General features: G+C 38.8%; 1 protein-coding gene across 1 annotated transcript in view; it reads left to right on the forward strand.

Moving 5' to 3' along the window:
- The window catches only part of PCDH15 (protocadherin related 15), a gene marked incomplete at its 3' end in the record, with an annotated part of 1,334,501 nt that overhangs the window by 902,712 nt on the left and 410,937 nt on the right, over window positions 1-20,852 (forward strand). The window contains exon 7 of the mRNA XM_084754693.1: window positions 14,104-14,264. Coding sequence (XP_084610819.1) covers window positions 14,104-14,264 — 161 coding nt within the window. The remainder of the gene's footprint in view (window positions 1-14,103; window positions 14,265-20,852) is intronic.

Genomic DNA, 20,852 nt, shown 5'->3' on the forward strand with positions numbered 1-20,852 from the left:
AGGGCAAGGGAGTGAGCATTTGGAAACCTTTCTGAGCCCACATCAGAACTTCAAATTGGTTATAAAATGCTTTTCTGGAGATTAACATTTTAAAGACCAAAGCAAAAATATTTTAAAATATTTTTTTAAAATATGTTCAATTTATTTTGATTTTTAAGCTATTGTTTATCTTTTGTTGGTTTTACATATAATTTATATTATTACACATATATACAATAAACTACCTACAGCAAGCAGAACCATGACAGGAATTATAAAAATGTTAAATTCTTAGTGTTTTGGGTATTTGTATTTGGCAGCCTTGAAGAAAACATCTTTCCTATCTTGATGCATCTAAAATTCTGAATGTAAATCAATCTCTATCATATCTCATCATTATCAACTTAAAACATCTATCTATACCTAAAAAGTCTTAACCTCTAAACAACTTAGTTGTCTGGTCTCCAACCCCATCAGAGACTTGAAAAAGAATAGAATTGATTACCTGAGTATACCAGGAGTGCAGGTTCGTAGCTTTTCAAATGAGAAGATGACAGAGACAGTTTGCTACCTGGCCAGTCACCCAAAACTCTCTATAATGTTGGAGCATCATCTTTAGCCTTCTGGCCTAATATATCTGACAGACACATTTGTGAGGCAGGAACTATTGAGGACTTGCTTACCCTGTCTTGGCAGAGTTAGGCTGTCAACTCAGCCTGCATCCAAGCTTGCCCTTTTTAAGGCAGAATTCTGTCATGGTTAAAAAAAAAAAAATAAGAAAAAAAAAAAAAAAAAAGGACATTTTGCCCAGTGGCTTGTTTTGCCACATTTGAAGCCATCTCCATAAAGTAGTTCTTTGATGCTCATCATCCTCTTTGAGGTAGGCTGGGTATAACCTGTCTAATTTTCTATGACTCTTTAAAAAGATAAAATAATGATTTAAATGCCATATTCTGTATGTCTCTGAGGTTTTTGAAGACCGTATCTATTTTACCTTATCTTTCTATAAAATCATGTCTTTCTGTTGTAACTAAGACGTATATTCTTCTGATAAAAATAGACTGGTAATTGATATGACCATGATTTGATCAACTAACAATTAGCTTGAATAACTTACTTATCCTAAACAGCTTGCAATAGCACTTACAAAGTGTTGGGAGCAAACCTGGTATTATAATTGAGTTATATGGGTACAATACTGCATATTAGAGTAGAAATATTTAAAATGTGTGTGAAGAATAAATTTATATTTGTATTCTATACCACTGTATCTAAAAATAAACTTATTTTGCATGCATATAGAGAATTCTATATGAGTGAATTAAAAATAACCTTGTGAGTGACAGTTAAGGCATTCAATTGAGGAGTTTTTTATTATTAATTTATTCAGATTACATCTCAATTATTGTCCCATCACTTGTATCCTCCCAATCCGCCCTCCCTCTCGCTTTCACCTTATTTCCCTCCCATAGGTCTATGACTGAGAGGGACCTCCTTCCCCAATATATGCTCATAGGCTATCAAGTCTCATTTTGGTAGTCTGCTTATTCTTTCTCTGAGTGCCACCAGACCTCCTCACCAAGAGGAAGTGGTCAAATATGGGGCACCAGAGTTCATGTCAGCATCAGTCCCCACTCTCCACACAACTGTGGAGACTGTCCTGTCCATTAGGTAGATCAGAGTAGGGGTTCAATGTTTACTGCTTCTTTTGTTCTTTGTTAGTGCAGTAGTTTGAGCAGACCTTCCTGGGCCCAGATCCACCCATCATGATGTTCTTCTTGTAGGTTTCTAAGACCCTCTGGATCCTTCTATTTCCCCATTCTCCTATATTTCTCTTACATAGAGTCCCTGTACGATGTCCTCACATCTATCCCAATCTCCTGGTAAGTGAAGACTTTCATGGGACATGCCTTTTGGGCTAGTGCCCAATTATAAGTGAGTATATACCATGTGAGTCTTTCTTCTGGGTTAACTCACTCATTATGATCATTTCTAGTCCCATCCCTTTGTCCACAAATTTGGCTATTTCCTTGTTTTTAATAACTGAGTAGTATTCCATCATGTACATGTACCAAAGTTTCTTTATCCATTCTTCAACTGAGGGACTTTTAGGCTGTTTCCAGGTTCTGGTTACTATGAATAAGGCTGCTATGAACATGGTTGAGCATATGTCCTTATTGTGTGGTTGAACATATGGAAAGCTCTCCCTTGTTCATGGATCGGGAGAATTAGCATAGTAAAAATGGCCATCTTACCAAAAGCAATTTACAGATTTGATACAATCCCTATCAAAATACCTACACATTTTTTTTAAAGACATTGAAAGATCAATTCTCAACTTCATATGGAAAAACAAAAAACCCAGAATAGCTAAAACAATTCTATACAATAAAAGGTCCTCCAGAGGAATCTCCATACCTGGTCTCATGCTGTACTATAGAGCAACAGTAATTAAAGCAGCATGGTACTGGCACAGCAATAGGCTGGTTGATCAATGGAATCGAATCAAAGACCCAGAAATGAATCCACACATATATGGTCACTTGATTTTTTGACAAAGAAGCCAAATCTATTCAATGGAAAAAGGATAGCATCTTCAACAAATGGTGCTGGTCTAACTGGATGTCTACATGTAGAAAAATGCAGTTAGACCCATATTTATCACCATGCACAAAACTCAAGTCCAAGACCTCAACATAAAACCAGGGACACTAAATTGGTTAGAAGAAAAAGAGGAGAAGAGCCTGGAACACATTGGCACAGGAGACAACTTCCTGAACAGAACACCAACAGCCCAGGCCTTAAGGTCAACAATTAATAAATGGGACCTCATGAGCCTGAGAAGCTTCTGTAAGGCAGGAGACACTGACAACAGAACAAAGTGACAGCCTACAGACTGCGAAAAGATCTTCACCAACCCTACATTGACAAAGGCCTAATATCCAAAATATATGAAGAACTCAAGAAATTAAACACCACCAAACAAAATAACCCAATTAAGAAATGGGGCTCAGAACTAAACAGAGAATTCTCAACAGAGGAATATCGAATGGCTGGGAAACCCTTAAAGAAATGCTCAGCGTCTTTAGTCATCAGAGAAATGCAAATCAAAACGACTCTGAGATTCCATCTTACACCCATCAGTATGGCGAAGATCAAAAATTCAAGTGACACCCCATGCTGGCAAGGATGTGGAGAAAGAGGAGCACTCCTTCATTGCTGGCGGGAATGCAAACTTGTACAACCATTTTGGAAACCTATCTGGCGCTTTCTCAGAAAACTGGGAGGAGGGCCTCCTCAAGACCCAGGAATTCTGACCACTGGGTAGATCAGAGTAGGGGCTCGATGTTTACTATTGTCATAGACCTCGGGGAGGGGAATAGGGTGAAAGCGGGAGGGAGGGAGGAATGGGAGGATATAAGTGATGGGATGGCAATTGAGTTGTAATCTGTTTAAATTAATAACATTAAAAAAAAGACCCAGCTACTCCACTCAAATATACGCAGATTTTGTTTGTTTTTTGAGACAGGGTTTTTCTGTATGGCCTTGGCTGTCCTGAACTGGTCTTGTAGACCAGGTTGGCCTCAAACTCACAGAGATCCACTTGCTTCTGTCTCCCCAAGTGCTGGGATGAAGGCATGTGCCGCCACACCTGGCTGGTGTTTATCTTTAAAACAAACAACTCACAGAGGCTTAGATAGTTAATTTCATTTGTAGTTTAGAAAGTTCTCTGAGGCAGGTGCTGGCAGCACATGCCTTTATTCCCAGCACTCAGAGGCAGAAGCAGGTAGGTCTCTGAGTTCTAGACCAGCCTGGCCTACAGAGCTAGTTCAAGGACAACCGGGAATACACAGAGGAAGCCCTGTCTCAAAACAAACAAAAAATTCATTGTTTGATTTTTTTTTCAGCTTCTTCTCTGACACCTAGCTAAATGTTTGCTATTCTTTATTATTGTACTTTATAGCTCTTTAATGGTCAAACTTTAACATATTTGTTTTCCCAGTATGGATACTGTGATAGAAAACTTAGAAATCACATAGTAAATGCACACATAGTGATTATTTAATATGCCCTTTAATGAGTGGTTTCTGGAGGCAACTCACCTGTAAAATAAAGCCTCTCTGTGTAATATGTTTTCTAATTGTCATTTAGTGTAGTCACAAGAACCTCTTGCTTCTTGTTGATTCTTTGAATTAATTTAGAGGTGAGAAAATGGATTTAATTTTAGAGCTACAATCACTTGGAATTCGTTGAGAGGTATTAGAAAAGAAAATTACATTTCTTTTTTTTTCCCTACTAACTCATCTATGACATTAAATACTTAAAACATTTTATATCGTGTTGTAAATTAAATCTGAGACTATGAGAGAAATGGGGGAAGACCATAAGGTGTCTTATCGTGATGTTTACAATATCAACATGGTTTGGGTTCAAACAGAGATTCAAAATTATAGGAAGGAAGTCAAGTGATTAGAAGGTATGCTCACAGCAGAACCACCCACCTCCATTTTTGTTGTCTTTTTCTATATTAATATAACAGCAAAGTAAATTATTATATCATAACGGACTGTTTCCCACACCTGAGAGCCTATTAGCCTGCAGATGGAGCAACATGAGGAAGAGAGACAGATTCCAGGACTACATAGGCTTGGAGGGAAGACGGAGGGCGTCATTGGTATGGCCCCTCAGGATATCATCTTACCTAACCCTTCACCTCAGTCTGAGGTGACAGAAATGCAAAGTGCAAGTATAACTTGATGAAAGAAAGAAAGAAAGAAAAAGTTTGAGGTAGGCAGATGGGGAGCCAGGTCTCCTCTCTTTCCCCACCCATCACCTGTGTTACCCTGTCCCTCGTTCCTCAGTTTCCCTCTTGAATATGCTGACAGCCTTCATTTTACATTCCTTCTCATGTTAGACAAGCATAAGGACTGCCCTTTACCCAATTTTCTATTGCATCTCAGAATCACCAGGTTTGAAATGTTAGGTTTTTATTTTTCGTTTCAAACTGCATCACTTTGGTGCTCTGATAATAATAGTTTTAAAAGTGTTATGATGGTGTGAGCTTTTCTCACTATCCTGTCTGTCAGTTGGAGGTGTTGGCAATCACTTGGTCTTCATGCCTTATCACCTACCCCGCTTGATCCAGTAAACAAATCCTATCCTCATTTGACTTCAGTAATATGGTCTCCATTGCTTGCTAGCTTGCTAGCATTTCCTGTTGACCAGAAAAAAATAGCCTTTGCCTTGTGACACCTTCTTTACAGTAACTGAAAATAGTCTGTCCTTGTTTCCTGATTCTGTTTAGTCTTTTGAATAAAGGCCATTTTCCTATGGGCATTCATATATATTTATTATATGTGTATATACATATGTATTTATCTATGTATGTATGTGTGTATCTGTCAGTCAATGAGTCTATATATCTATGTATCTATCTTTTTATTTTCAATGTTGTGTTTCTCTTGTATTCCTGGCGGTCCTTGACTCACTTTGTAGACCAGGCTGGCCTCGAACTCACAGAGATCTGCCTGACTCTGCCTCCAGAGTGCTGGGATTAAAGGCATATATGCACATCTATGTGCTAGTGTGCTCCTGGACAGCAAGAGAGGGCATCAGATGTCCTTTGTCCATTGTCACTCTATGTGCATTCTTTGAGGAAGTTGTCTCTAGAGAAAGCTGAAGATAATGGCTTCGTGGCTGGCATGAAAGCCAGGAAGCCATAGTGGTCCTCCTGTCTATATCGCTCTAGGACCTGGAGTGGAAGGCATTCAAGAACATGTTGCTAGGTGGATCATGGGATCTGTAGTTTTTAATGATTACAGAACATGTTTAACTGCTGTTTTATCTCTTCAACCTAAATTTCTTGCTTTTATCTCAATTGTAAAAACAGCACATTCCTGTATATAATGTAAAAAAGAGTATGCGTGATATAACTTAATGAAAAGTAATAACTCCTTTATAGGCTTAAGTCTCCATGCAGTTGGATGAAAGGCATTACCTTGACTCATATTGTTTATGTTCCATAATAGCCCATGGTGTGATCATAAGAAGCTGGGAAATTTACCAAAAAGCAAAGGGCTAGTTTGGTTTGAAGACAAGATTTTTAATATAGACCTTTGCTTTTAGAGCCTATACTGTCTGCTAGTACATGATGATGCTTTCAAAACTTAGTGGCTTAAAACAATAAACATCCATAATTCCGTAGGTGCTTTTTGGGCACACTCCAGAACCAGCAGAGGCAGGTCCTTCACTGAGTCTGCTAAAAATGTGATGAAGGAATTGTCAAGGCCACGGCATTAAGGAAGCACTCACTGCCAAGTTTACCCAGAGCACTGGAAACTACTTATTTTCTGTGCTTATCGGTGTATAGTCTTTAGTGACTTTATTGCTACTAGCTGCAGGCCACTTATAGTGCCTAATAGCTACCCACAGCTCTTGGCCCTATGTGTGTCCCACTGTGCCTACAATGCTCTATCAAAGTCATCTGGGAAAGAAAGAAACTCAATAAGATGTTCGCTCAAAGATCACATAGCATGTCTTCTGCAGACACCCCACACAAGCTTATCTTCCCATTGCTTTCCCTCCTCTTCTTTTTTTTTTTTTTTTTTTTTCCTGTTAGAGGCAAGTGACAAGGCGCCAGACGTGCATAATGCAATGGAAAGATCTCATGGTGACTACAGAAGTGATTGCCAGGTTAAAGACATTTCCCCTCCTCTGAACGTAAGACTGGATATATGCTACACACTCTTAGCTTTACCACAGCGAGAGGAGGCAGCATTGTTGCTCCGTTAGACACAGCTTCTTGGAGAAAGTTCTTATACCTCACTGTCATGCTAATTTCAACAACTGAACCTTCCTCAGTGCTCACTGGTTTACGGGATGAAATTGGCCCTAGGGTTAGGTCACTAATAATTACATCCTAATATTATTCAATATTTTCCTGCAGAGTCACTTTTGTTTTAGTCATTTAGACTTTTGTTAACAAAATGATAGAGCATGGAACTGCATATAGTAAATTCCTACATCAATAATTTTGTAGAGATTTCCCAGATACTTGAAACACAAGTTCCAATGTTTTCATGTTTAAGAATCTGTTCATGTTTTTCTAAGGCAGTAGCAACCTAGAGGGACATAAGGAGCAAGCAAATGGTGAAGAACAAAACTGAGTTGATCTCTATCTTCTATTTGGATCACCTTATATTTCATCTCTTAGGATAGAGAGTAGTTGTTGAGGTAGCAGAGAGTCTGGTTTCATCAATCTCTTCTCTGTCTCTGTCTCTCTCTCCTGCATTCCCTTTCCTAACACACACACACACACACACACACACACACACACACACACACATGCACAAATACATGATTCTGTATTTCCTGACACTGCCCCCAGGTGCCATGCCACATTGGAATTATGCACTTTTCTCAAAGGATGGTCCGAGCATTGTTGGCTTCTGGGCAAGCCTGGAGGAAACCTCAAAGGCCCAGCTTCTGTTTTCTTCAGAAATGGCCAGAGCTTGCAGAGTGCTGTCGGTCTGCAAGACTCCCAATCTCTCTGGGGATGTGGAAAAGAGCTTTTCCGCTGTGTTACAATTAGCTCTTTTTTGTAAGATTTCCGGTACCAGATGGCCGGAATTGGTGATACCACAGTGTTATAGCCCTTTGGTTAAGTTGCCAGATTAACATACTAAGGGCAGAGGTTGCAGGTGAATGCCTGTGCCTGGTCAGTTCATGGCCGTTATGCAGGTCCTGACAGCTGCTTCTAGGTCCTGCGGTCAGGTGGGAGCATCAGTGGCAACCGAGGCAGCTGTGGCTGCCTGACCAGCAGCCAAGCCCAGGGGTCTAATGGCAAATCCTTCAGGGACGGGGAGCCCTTCTTTCCCCTGAGTTGACAACGAGTCTCAGACTGTCACTGATGACATAGATGGTGCTGGCCCGTCTATTTCATGTGAGACAAGGATTTATAAACCTTGGGCAGTGGGAGGCGTTTTAAAGATGAACGCATGTCATTTACTGGGACTAGGATGTCAATGTTGTATTTCCATGGGGGAAAGATAAGAAGAGAGAACTCATGTGACTGACCACCTGTGATGCTGAGGGACCATCTGTAACCTTGGTGCTGTATCATGTGCTACTGAGGCAGGCACTGAAAACAAAGAGCTTTGTTCCACACCTTCTTCCTCAGGACGAGTACTTTAAGTCCCAACTGTGAGATTTCCAGGGTTTGAGAATGCTCCATCTCCGTCTCCATGGCAAAGTCCCCAAGTATCACACACACACACATACACACACACTTGAAGGCATGCTAAGTTTCTTCCTTGTTCTAGATTTTTATGGCTAAATTTCTCATTAGGTAAGTGAAACTTGAGCAAGTATGTACAGCTTTTGGATGAAAATGCATACTGCATATACATTTACTTGATACTTAATTTACAACTAAAGTAGCCATTATCTGCTTGACTAAATGTGAAGATAGGTATTAGTTTCTAAAATAAGCTCAGGAGATTTTTAAAAAATCACTATTTCTAAAGTATTATACAAAGAATTTTACAAAATGCTTGACGCTTTTATGATATTAAATATCATAAAATAAAAATTAGTAAAGAAAATGTATTATTTGTAAAAATATGTATCTTAGTGACATATTCAATTTTATCATGATTTTTCTTTTTTATGATATTTAAATAATTTAAGTTTCAGCAAAAACATAATATTGCAAAACATCATGCTTTTATATCTGACTTTTCATCTAGCTACTTTTTAACTGGTAGGTGCCATTATTCATCCTTAGAAAGAATGACAAGTTTGCTAATAGCCTTCTAATATTTAAAACACAATTCAACCAAAAATTGTATTAAAACTTTCTTATGAAGTTGCTAGAAACAGGTATGCTTCCTTTCACAAAGCGGTGTCTTATCCAGACATGGCAAGTGCACACTTGCCCAAATGACCTACAGAACTTGCCTCTAAACTAGGAAAGGAGAACATCAGAGCAGAAACTGCTTCTGTCAGCCTCCTGGAAAGACACAGGACAGAAGAAAGACCCATACATAGGAAAAAATCTTATTTTAGTCTGGCGATCTTGGAGTCCAGTTGTTTATTTTCGTTTGTCCGGTAGAATAACAGGCAGGACAAAGCAAGCTGGAGGAATTCGTAGTATTTGTACAAGTTGGGTAATTAATTAATCATGGTATCATCAGAGAGGGTCTATGCAGGGAGAAAGCGAGAGAGAGAGAGAGAGAGAGAGAGAGAGAGAGAGAGAGAGAGAGAGAGAGAGAGAGAGAGAGAGAGAATTTGGAATGATCTCAATCAGTCCATTATTCCCTCTCTTTGTATAATATACTTTTTAAGCTTTATAAATTTTGGTTAGTTAGAAATACAAAACTCCTCCCCTGTATGTTGAGGCTTCTTAAGTATTTTTAGGGAGGGATCCATTTGCATTACAACCATCTTCTTAAAGAAATAAAATAACTTACAAAAACCCAGGGGCTATCTGGTTGTAAGAGATACTTTCAAATACACTGTCACCATATTGTATCTACATGTGTACATTATGTTTATTTGTGGGTCTTAGTTTAACCAAAGGCTGCAGTGAAGAGTAAAAATACCCCCATAAAAAGGTAACCTGTGATAGAAATTTGTTGAATGCATTTTGCTGCCATCATGTTTGATTCGAAATTCGATGAGAGAACTCACAAATATTTGGTGTAAGTCACTGAAAGAGGCGTGATCACTCTGCTAACCACAGACCCAGGTGGGTTGCCTGTTAGTGGGACTGAAGTGGAGGAAAACCAGGCCATTGAAGACACCAACCCTCTACATTATTTTCTACCCTGAGCATTCCCTCCTGCCTTGGAGCTTGCAATTCCGACCTTTTTAGTCTGTATCAACTCCTGACAGGTTACCATACTTAGGGCTGACCAAACATGGAAGCCTTTCCTTTGGGACATGAAGAGTAACTTGGTTTGTTAGACTTCTACGACAATTATCTAGCTTTCGTGTTCAGTGCTTTTACTTTCGAATGGGGTGAGTAACATAAAAGTAACCAAACCCCTCACTCCTGGGGTGCTTTCTGGACAGGAGACTGGACTCGGTTCTTGACAGGATTTCCTGTTTTTAGAGAAAAGGTAAGTAGTGGAAGGACTTTGATATGATATTGAAGTAGTATTGCTTTATAAGTTTCCGTTCAGTGGTTTTATGTTTTGATGCATTCTGAAAGTACTCTTTCAAGTTCCAAGGAAGCTTAGCTATGGAAGCACAACCTAGGTAACAGAAAATGAAAATCTCTTGAGCTCCATCTTAGTGCAAGTAGAGTTTACATTGTTGACTCTATAATCCCTACTCTGGTAACATGCTAATATCTAACACATCTGGGGATGGAGAGGAGTCACATAAAAAGTTGTTTCTTAACTTCATGTGGTGACACACATCTGCAATTCCATAATGGGGAAAACTGAACCAAGTAAGTCATGAATTTGAGGTCATTCTAGGGTCCATATCAAGACACTGCATAGAAAGTCAAAAGAGAGTAATAGAAAAAAGTTATTTCTTCACTAAAATTTTACAAGTTTTAAATGTAAATTATATTAGTTTTTAAGGTGTCCATAACAGTATAAATGTGTACATGTTAATAGGGCAGCCTGAGGTAGTTTGAAAGACACACATAGAAGGCAATATTTATCACCCAGACTGAGACAAGGGAAGAAATATAGGGAGGAACAGTTAAAACTAAGGGACATTTAAGGGGTTATATGGAAAACCAAAAACAATAGAACCTTCCTAAAATATAGACACAACTGAATGAGATCTAAGTTTAAAAAAATCACCAAATAATAAGGGTAGAGATAGTCCGAAATGAAAAAGTCTCTTGTTGCCAAATGAAGCCTCTAGTTCTGAAATAAGTCATCTTTAATTGAGTTCTTGGTCCAAGGAGTCTCATGAGAACCTCCAGACAACCCAAGGCAACTGCTAAGGCTATGAGACCCTCCAGATAATCCAGGCTGTTGCTAAGGCTATTGGTTTCTCTACACAAACAGGTGGTAAAGCCCTATTGCTAAAGACAAAACCCGTGTGATTCGCTGACCACGGCATAGTTGGGCCAGTACCTACCTAGAACTCCACCTCTACTGACTACTGCTCATTATCCTGCAAGGTACTGTGCATGCTACCATAGGAGAGAGGAAATACCAACCCAGCTACAAAGCCTTCTATCTACAATGGTGACCAGCCTGCAAGACAGGCTGCTGCACTAGAGGTACAAAGTTTGTGGTACTATCCAACCAATATCTTATTGGGTTTAATCCCAACTCCATGAAATGCGGTCCATACCCAACACTGATTGGATGACTAAGAACCTGAGATTGGATTGGTCAGGGACCTAGGAAAAGCCAAATCCTGTTGTTCTGCCAAAGGAAGGTAGCAATGAAATGGCTCTTAATGACATTCTGCTATACTCAACAGTGTCTTGCTCAGCCATGGTCAGAGAAGCTTCCTGCTGTAGTAGATAGCAACAAATACAGACACCCTCAGTTGTGAGAGTCCTTGCAGCAGTCCATCCAAAAGGGGATGTCTCCATCAAATCACTCCCCTCAGGGCACAGGGAACCCTGCAGAAGAGGAGATGGACAAGAGTGTGTAACTGCCAGAGGAGACTGAGGACACCAAGGAAACAAGACCTTCAAATATAGCAGAGTCAATGCACATATAAAGTCACAGGAACTGGGGTTAGTGGAGACATGATCCCACCCCTAACCCAGAAACTATCTCCAAATGATAACCACTCACAAAGGAAAAATTAGTTCAAATGGAGTCTCACTGGGTCTACAAAACACCCTTAAAGACAGGAACCATGGCCAGTAGTAGATTCCAACACAAAATGAACTCAGGTTTTGGAGATTCTTTGTCTTATAAAGCTTTGAAAGGGTATTATTATTGTTACTGTTGTTATTATTATCATTAAACTTATTATTGCTGTTGTTATTACTGTTTACCTTATAGGTATTTTGAGTATACATTATGGTTTCCAGTTTGTGTTTTTATGGGAATCCTGTGTGTATGGACATGCGTTCCTCTGTCTCTGTATGTGTTTCTTATACTTTCTTTTGGGCTCTTTTTCTTCTGTTTGTTTGTATTGTCCTATTCAAGTTTGCTTGTTTTTGTTTTCTTTAATTTTACTATTATTTTTCAGATTGCAGTTTGTTTTCAAAGGGGAGAGAGAGAGAGAGAGAGAGAGAGAGAGAGAGAGAGAGAGAGAGAGAACATAACAGTTGTGAGTTTAAATGAGAGAAGTGGGGACGATCTGGGAGGAGCTGAGATGAGGAAACTGCGTTCACAGGATATTATAGGGAAAAATCTATTTTCAATAATAGAAAGTAGCACTTTGTGTAAAAAAGGAGAGTTAAATCATTGCCCAACCCTGATATGACAAGAATGAAGACAAAAAGTGCCATTCTGTCCTCAAGATTTTGTCTCACAAATCCATTATTTGTTAGTAAACATCCTGCTCTTTTAAGGGTGGTTGAAAACATTTCACTTCTGGGGGAAAATGGGTATTTGTGTAAAAAAAAAAACAACAAATTAAATATATCTGTTTAAAGACAAAAGATCCTCAGCACCTACCTTTGAAAGCAGAAGCACATACTTCAGTATCCAAAGCTGAGAGAGACGGCTGGCTGTCACCGTTCTTGGTGCTGACACCAAGCCTTAACTGTGTGAGAGCTTCTGTTGAGGTTATTTCGGTTCTTGTCAGCGTGCAGATACAAAAACACAAATGTGCTTCAAAGATAAGCATATGCTTTTGGGGTAGAAATTCCTGCCCAGCTATTGTCATAATTCTATAGAAGACAGAAGAAGAAGATAAGATATAGAATTCAGGAAAATGTGTGAAGAATATGTGCATCAACATATTTTCTTTGCTTACAAAGAAAAGTGTTTCCTTTCGAAAGTTCCTAGGCAGATAAGACATATCAATAGAATACTATCTGGAAAATATTTTAATTCCTACCTTCATATTATTAAAATACAGGGGGAGATCAAATAATGATGCAATCTTATTTTTTATAACTATGTAATGGTATAACATTTAGTCCAATTTCCTGCTTCACCAAAATGTGATTGATAAATAAACTTGACATTTTATTTTTCAAACCAAAGTTTCATATTTCTGGATTATCTATGATTTGCCTCCTGTCCTAAGGCAGGGAGATATCTAAATATTTCCATTTTCTCTTAGTGTTTACAAGAGCTCATCTTTATTTTCAAAGCAATGTTTTTCCTAGGCACTGATCATGTAATATGATACATCAGAAAGTGACTATCCTAAGCCATAATCCACTTTTGATTGGCACTAAGATCATTACTCTGTGGGGAACAATACGTTTGAGTTGCACCGCCGCTATTTTCTTTCAAATTACAAAATGCATGGAATCTTTTGCAGAGAAGACACATTTGAGACATGCTCTCTTTTCCATATTTGCACAAGAACTACTAAAAAAAAAATAGAAGAGGAATGCAAGCATTGAAATGTAAAATCGGACGAGCTTGTCACTGCAGTAGAGTGACCCACATGTGTCTTAGTGAGGAGTGGCTACTGCTGTGTGTCTGCACGCCAGCATTAAGATTTGTCTTTTATGAACTTACTCTGATATGTGGGAACAGGATGAGCTTCTCACTGTGGGAAATCTTCCTGCTCCTTTAGTTTCCCCTCCTTGGTCCCCTTTTCCCTTTTCAAGCTCTTTTCTTTTCATATCAGAAGTCTCACTGAGTGGATTTGGTACCCTGCTTTGCCTTTACAGATGTTTCCTTTGTTCAGGACAAAAAATAAAAAAAAATCTAGTGATAAATCCTGAGAGAAGTGATGGGCAGAGGAGAGGGAAGATTCAGTGATGCTAAATAGAAACTAGGTGGCACTTTGTGAGCCTATGAATCCCTGCTTCCCTCTCCTGCATCTTCCCAAGACACCACTGAGAAGTAGGGTAATGACAGATATTTGTGGTTTGTGATACCCAGTACAATACTGAATGTGCTCGGGCTTGGCAAAGATGTGTGAGCCAGCTGGGTTTAAGAGCATCATCCTTGCTAAAGAATGCATTTGCGCAGAGCATAGTTACAAACAGCTGTGTTTGGTTTGCAGGTACAATTCTGGTGGACAACATGTTGATTAAGGGGACTGCTGGAGGACCAGACCCCACCATAGAACTCTCTTTAAAGGACAACGTGGACTACTGGGTGTTGCTGGACCCCGTTAAACAGATGCTTTTCCTGAACAGTACCGGAAGAGTTCTGGATCGAGACGTCAGTGGCTTTATTTTTCTCTGACCCTGTGCTGTAGCTTTCGTATAATTTAAATGTCTATAGGCACTATGTATATGATATTAAATTTTACTCGTATAATTAGATTTTATTTACCAGACATAGCAGTAAAACAAAAGGTAACTCCTTGGAATAAGAAGGAGGAAGGAAGGAGGCATCTGTTTCGGAGGGAACCAATTTAATACTCTGGAATTTTGTCCCAGTTCTAAGCAAAAGAACAGGCTATAAAGAATAAAGAGGTAGTGTCTGGCCCAGTAGGAACCCCATTATTTTCCAACAATGTGAAGGTGCTATTTGGCTTTTGGCTTTCAGGACAGTGGGTAGAACTTGGTATGTGCCCTCTCATACAGCTGCTAGCATAGTTAGAATTGGAAGGAGGAGGCAGAGCCTCATATTTAAGAGCCTCATGCTGATTAAAAAAAAAAAAAAAAAAGCAAAGGTGAGGTACAGTCCCGGCAACATCCTTGTCCAGTCATTGTCAGGCAATATGGCAGAGCATTTCCTACAGAACAGCTGTATTGCCAGCATTGTTCGATGTATCCTTTCTGAGAAGGTTGACTAAGTATTGAAAAGACGGGCTTCCTATCTCAATCACACATTCCCATCTTTCTTGGGGACCAAGAAGAAAAGAGAGCACACAGGACCCTGGGGAAGTTGAAACAGCGCAGAGAGATGTTCCCACCTCGGAGTACAGTATCCGAACCTCGGAGGCTACCAATTGTAAAGCAGAGTTGATGTTCGTTGCTGTGTTGCTTCATGACCCACCTGCCGGTAGGATGCTAAGTGTATGAACCCTTCATCCTGCGTGGATCCCAACACGCAGTCCGTAATAGCTCTACTTGCCTGTTGCTTGGTTCACAGTTCCCCTGAGGATACTATGCTCTTGAATTTTTTGGGAATTATCCAACCTTGCCTGCAGCACTGCTTTTAGGGCTGCACTTATCACGGTGGAAGTGGTTTTATCAACAGTCTTACTACACACCCGCCTAGATGGAGTCATCCACAGACCACTTTTGCTAGGCATTTAGTGAAATAAACCAGGGCTTCTGTCCCACTCTTAGATAGAGACTGAGAGATCTCTATGGAATTTTCAAACATCCTTAGTGTTATCTGTCTCTTCCTCCTCCCTCCTCCCCAGTTAAACTCCCTCCTCATTTTCTTCTTTTCAGCCTTCAAAGCACCTGCTTTCAACTGTTCCCCCTCCCCAGCTTTTTCTCCCCTCCCCCCACATGCTCCCTTTCTACTTTCCTGGCTTTTAAGATGACTCCATGTTATACGATGTATATCTAAAGACTCAGAGCTAGGATCCACATGTAAGAGAGAGCGTGCAGCCTCCGTCTTTCTGGGTCTGGGTTTCTTTACTATATAATATTTTCCAGTTCCATCCATTTACCTGAAAACATCATCCTTTTCTCTACAACTCAATACAATTCAATCATGTATATGCTCCACAGTTTCATTACCCATTCATCAGTCAAAGGCAGCTGGGTTTTCATTTATTTTCTAGACAATGTGGAAAAAAAAAAATCAAGAAGTCTCTGTACTAGGATGTTGGGCCCTCTATGAATATACCAAGAAAGGGTGTCATATGGTTGTACCATAGATCTGTCTTTAGCTTACCGAGAACACCCACACTGATTTCTGTAGTGGCTGGACCAGTTTGAAATTCTACCATCAGTGAAGGAAGGCTTTCCTTTGCCTGTGCTCTCACAAGCATTTGTTATCAGTTGTTTTGGTGGTCTGAGATGTTTTGACATCATGAAATCTCAATTAAAGTGCATTTCCCTACTTGCTAAAGATGTTGGTGACATCTTTCAGATATTCCTCAATAATTTTTGTTTCTTCTGCTTAAAATTATCTGTTGAGAGCCATAGCCCATTTTTAAGTTGGGCAATTTGTTCTCTTGATTTTTTTTTAAAGTTCCTTATAGGTATTAATTCTCTATCAGATGGCTAGGTGCATTCAATGGATTTCCTCTTCATTTGCTTGATTTTTTTTTTTCATTTTATTTTTCTTTTGTCAATTTGTGTCCTTATTTCCTGACAAAAAATGTAGCACTACTCAAAAAGTCCTTTTCTACTCCTATACTTTCTTGGCTACTGTTTTCTTCAGGAAGTTTTAGCATTTCAAGTTTCACATTGAGGTCTTTGATCTATTTGGAGGTGATTTTTTTCTCTTCTCCAACTGGACACCCAGTTTTTCCAGGATGATCTGTTGAAGATGCTATCTTTTCTACAGTGTATATTTTTGGTATCTTTGTCAAACATGAGATGGCTGTGGTTTACTCTTCCTTTTTTTTTTTTAATTCCATTGTTTTATTTTCCCGTTCTTGCAATACTGCCATGGTGTGTTTACTATTATATCTTTGTAACATACCTTGCCATCTGCTGTGGTAACCATTGCAGCATCATTTCTTTTTGTCCAGGAATGCTTTTCTTCTCTGGGGTCTCTTTTCTTCCATCTGAATTCTAATAGTTTTTCTTTCTTGAAGAATGTTGTATGTATTAATTTGGGTTGCCTTAAATCTTTACATTGATGCTGGTGGGAAGATCATTTCCACAATATCCTACCAATCAACCCATGAGCACCCTCAGTCTACAGTCTCCTGTACCTTCCTCACTCTGCCTTCAGAGACTTAAACTTTTCCTCATAGAGGACTTTCATCTTATTGGTGAGGTTTATTTGTCGACATTTTTGAAGCTACTGTAAGTGGAGGTGACCCCATGACCTCTTTTTCTCAGAATGTTTGCTACTGGTTTTTTTTTTTTATAAGTTGTTGTTTATCTTGCCACTTGGCTAACATTCTTGATTGTCTCTACAAATGTTGTGGTAGAACTTTGGGGGAATCTCATGGATAATATATCATCTGAAAATGGTGGGAGGTAACAGAGACTCAGCAAGGACTCACGGGTGAGAGAGTGTGGCTTCTGTCTGGGCCTGGAGAATGGATGGGCGGAGAAGTGTGAGGTTCTGTTGTCAGAATAGGCAGGAAAGTATATGGCCATGGCTCCAACTTGCCTCTGAAGTGGCAGTGTGGGGTGAAGATCTTCTGTCACATTACCCAGTGGCTGTTCGTCATAATCTTCATTAACATTTTCTAATAAAATATGTGGAAATTTTTATTTGAATAAAGCATGAGTGCCTGTTTGTTACACTCATATTACATTTGTTATGAAGCTCCCCAGTATATGTATATACACATACATATAGATATCCATATTTTATATATTAAATTTTACTTGACTTAGAATATATCACTATTCAAAAAATAAATATTGATAAAGTACACAGTATCATAGAGGAGCTAATTATTGTAAATGAGAACCAAACTAAACTTTCTTGTTAAATATGGAGTATTTGCCAGAAATATAATTATTGGGATTGGTGCCAAATAATTTGGCTCATTCTTTTATGAATATAATGAGCCATAATAAACAATATGAGTGTTTTATACAGCCAGAAAGAGCTGATAAACAGGATTGAACCTATAAATTAATGCCAAGCTCCATGCTATCATCATTGGCTTTGCATTCATTCATGAAAGAAAAAAAGAAAGAAAGAAAGAGAGAAAGGAGGAAGAAAGAAAGAAAACTGCTACAGAAATGTTTTAGTGGGCATGAGTCTCCTGTATCTGAGATGTACCCTGATAGTTTCCTAAAATTAAAAAATTATTAATTTTGTCCAATAAAGCATAAAATAACTTCAGATAAACATCAGTAGATGCAGGTAAATATCAATAATATATATATATATATATTATGGTCATGATAAATGTTTTAGGAAAACTGCTGTATTTTCAGAAGAAGTCTACTTGGTCTTGGCCCCTGTGGCCTTGTGTGCACGGCTCTTTATTTCTTGATCTTGGCTCTTGTGGTCACGTCTGTCAGTCTCTATGCATTTGCTAAAATCTTCCACACAGATCAGAGCCTTTTGTGCATGTATAAGTTTTGATGCTGGGTTTCTTTCTTTCATGTATTATTTTAGCCTTTTGATATCCATACCTGTAAGCACTATAGTAACAGTTTCCCTTGCTTTGCTTGTATATGTGTGATGACTTTAAACACACATATTTGCAGATTTCAGTGTGATATTTCCACACATGTATACAATTTAGAACATCAAATCAAAGTAATGAGCTATGGTTGATTTTTTCCATCTCTTCTCACTAGTGTGTATGGAACCTTTGAGTCTTAACTCTTCTGTTATGCAGAAAATGATCAGTATCTTACTATGGAATATCACACACACACACACACACACACACACACACACACACACATACAAAGACTCCAACTCTTAGGAAGAACATATAATGTGTTTCTTATATCCGTCAGTACTGTGGACCCGCAATCCAGCCTCCTATTGCCAGCACACCACCTCCCTTACCTGTCTTATCGTGTGGTAATCATTATCATAAATCTCAACCTCCTATATCTAGAATATTCCTATCTGAGTGAAAACCGGCACTTCTCTTCCTGTATCTCACTGCCCTGCCCCCTTTCTTTTTTATCACTATAATCTATTCAGAGTACATCCTGATCGTTATCCCCTCCCTTGTATCTTCCCATTCCCACCCTCCTTTCCTCTTTTGCCCTCTTCCCCTGTATCTCACTTTATTTCATTTACAATAAAGCCTTTTTAAATCCTTTGATTTTTCTTGTGGGATAGAATATCATTTCCTTCTGTGTCTAAGGAATTATCTATTGTGTGTCTGTAGCACATTTTCTCTATCCACTGTTCTCTGGTGGGCACCGAGACTGATTCCACTGTCTAGGTACTGAGTGTAGCTTAGCAGCAGGCATAGACACGCAGGCTCTCCTTTGAAATGCTGACATCTTTCTCCTTTGATAGGCGCCCAGAAGTAGGATTGTTGTGTTTTGTGGTAGATCTAGTCTCTTGGAAACTCCATCCTCTTGCCATCACACTGGGGGAAATTTGCATTCCTAACAAAAGTGTGTGTGCAGCCCCTCTTCAACTCCCAGCAGCACTTGCTACCTTTTGTGTAGTTTTTATAACCGTCATTCTAGCTGAGGTGAGTTGATGTTTCAGTGTGGCTTAAAGGACCGGCATTTCCATGACAACTAATCTAGTGAGGCTCAACGCTTCCTTATAACTTTTCTTGGCCGTTTAAACTTTTTCTTCTAAGAGTATTTATTCATAATTTTTGCATATTTCTGGCTGAGTTCTTGAGACCTTTTTTTTTTTTTTTTTCATACTGAATCTTTCAAAGGCTTTCTATATTCTGGCATTTGAACCCTTAACAATTTCTCCCATTCTACTCATATAAGACAACTTATATCACGGTCTTAGCTATGTCCTTTGCTACACAGGAGTTTCTTGGTTAGATAAACTCTCATTTGTCAAACTTTGCTTTCGGCTCCTCTGCTTTGGGGAATACTATCGTTAAAAATAAGCAGTTTTCACAGCCATGCCTTCAAGTTTGACGCTAAACCTATTTCCTTCTAGCAGTTTGTTTCAGATGTGTATCTTCAGACCTTCGATTCATTTTGAGTATTTTTATAAGTCTGAGAGAAAAAGTAGGTTCAAGTTTCCATCTCGTATAATGAATATCCAGTTCATAAGTTGACAGTTTTTACTTTTTTAAAAAAAATTGTTTACACAAAGGCCTACTAAATAGTCATTTGTTTCAATGAGCTATAGCAACGAAGAGAGGCAAGGTCATGTCAAATGTGCTTCTTCAGTTACACTTGCTTTTTAAGTAACCAATAATGGAAAACTTTTTCTAGAGAAAGAAATCCAAGCCAAGTTTTCTACCCTTTTCTTTGTTGAGGCTATAAATAATTCCTTATTTATATAATCATGGTTGTATATAGAGAGAAAAATAAAATCTAATGTACGTAAAAACATCTCAAGATTTAAAAATAGGCTAATTAATAAAAATTCATAGAAAAAAAATTACCAAGCCCCAAATATTTTAATTTTATTAGAAAACGTTTGTAAGAGATTAAACACAAGCTGTTTGGCATTTTTCAAACATTGCTATTGGCTATCATTTCCCCCTCTACTTTCATTTACGTTCAGTACAGATATTTGAATTGATTCCTAAACAGGAAAAAAAACTGATAAAGTCACAAGTCAGGAATGATTTAAAACATCAAGTGTATTTAATAAGAAGCGTAAGAATCTTTGAAAGGCCGCCCTTCATTTGCCAGGCGGGTGAGTGGCCTCGGGTCCAACTGCGCTCACAAGTACATCCATCAGCATCGGTCAGCCTCACTGTTTCTCAGTCTTCCTTCCTCTCACTCGGAGCCCAGGACCACCCCACTCTTCACCCAAACCTTCATCTTAAATAGACTCTGAAATTGATTGAAGATCTTTTAAATTCCCTGAAATCCTCATGCTTTCGTACACTGTATCTTGATCATGTACACTCTACACGTCTACTCCTGCCTCTTAACTCCTTCTACGTTTTCCCTCATTATGTCTCCATCCTCAAATCATATCTTTTGTTTGTTTGTTTGTTTGTTCGTTTGTTTGTTTTCATACCATGTTTGAGGTACTAAGGGTGAATTCCCACCAAGGAACAAGCAACAGGTCCATAAATGTCAT

This window comes from Acomys minous (assembly GCF_964271855.1).
Source record: "Acomys minous genome assembly, chromosome: 13".
Lineage (NCBI taxonomy): Eukaryota > Metazoa > Chordata > Mammalia > Rodentia > Muridae > Acomys > Acomys minous.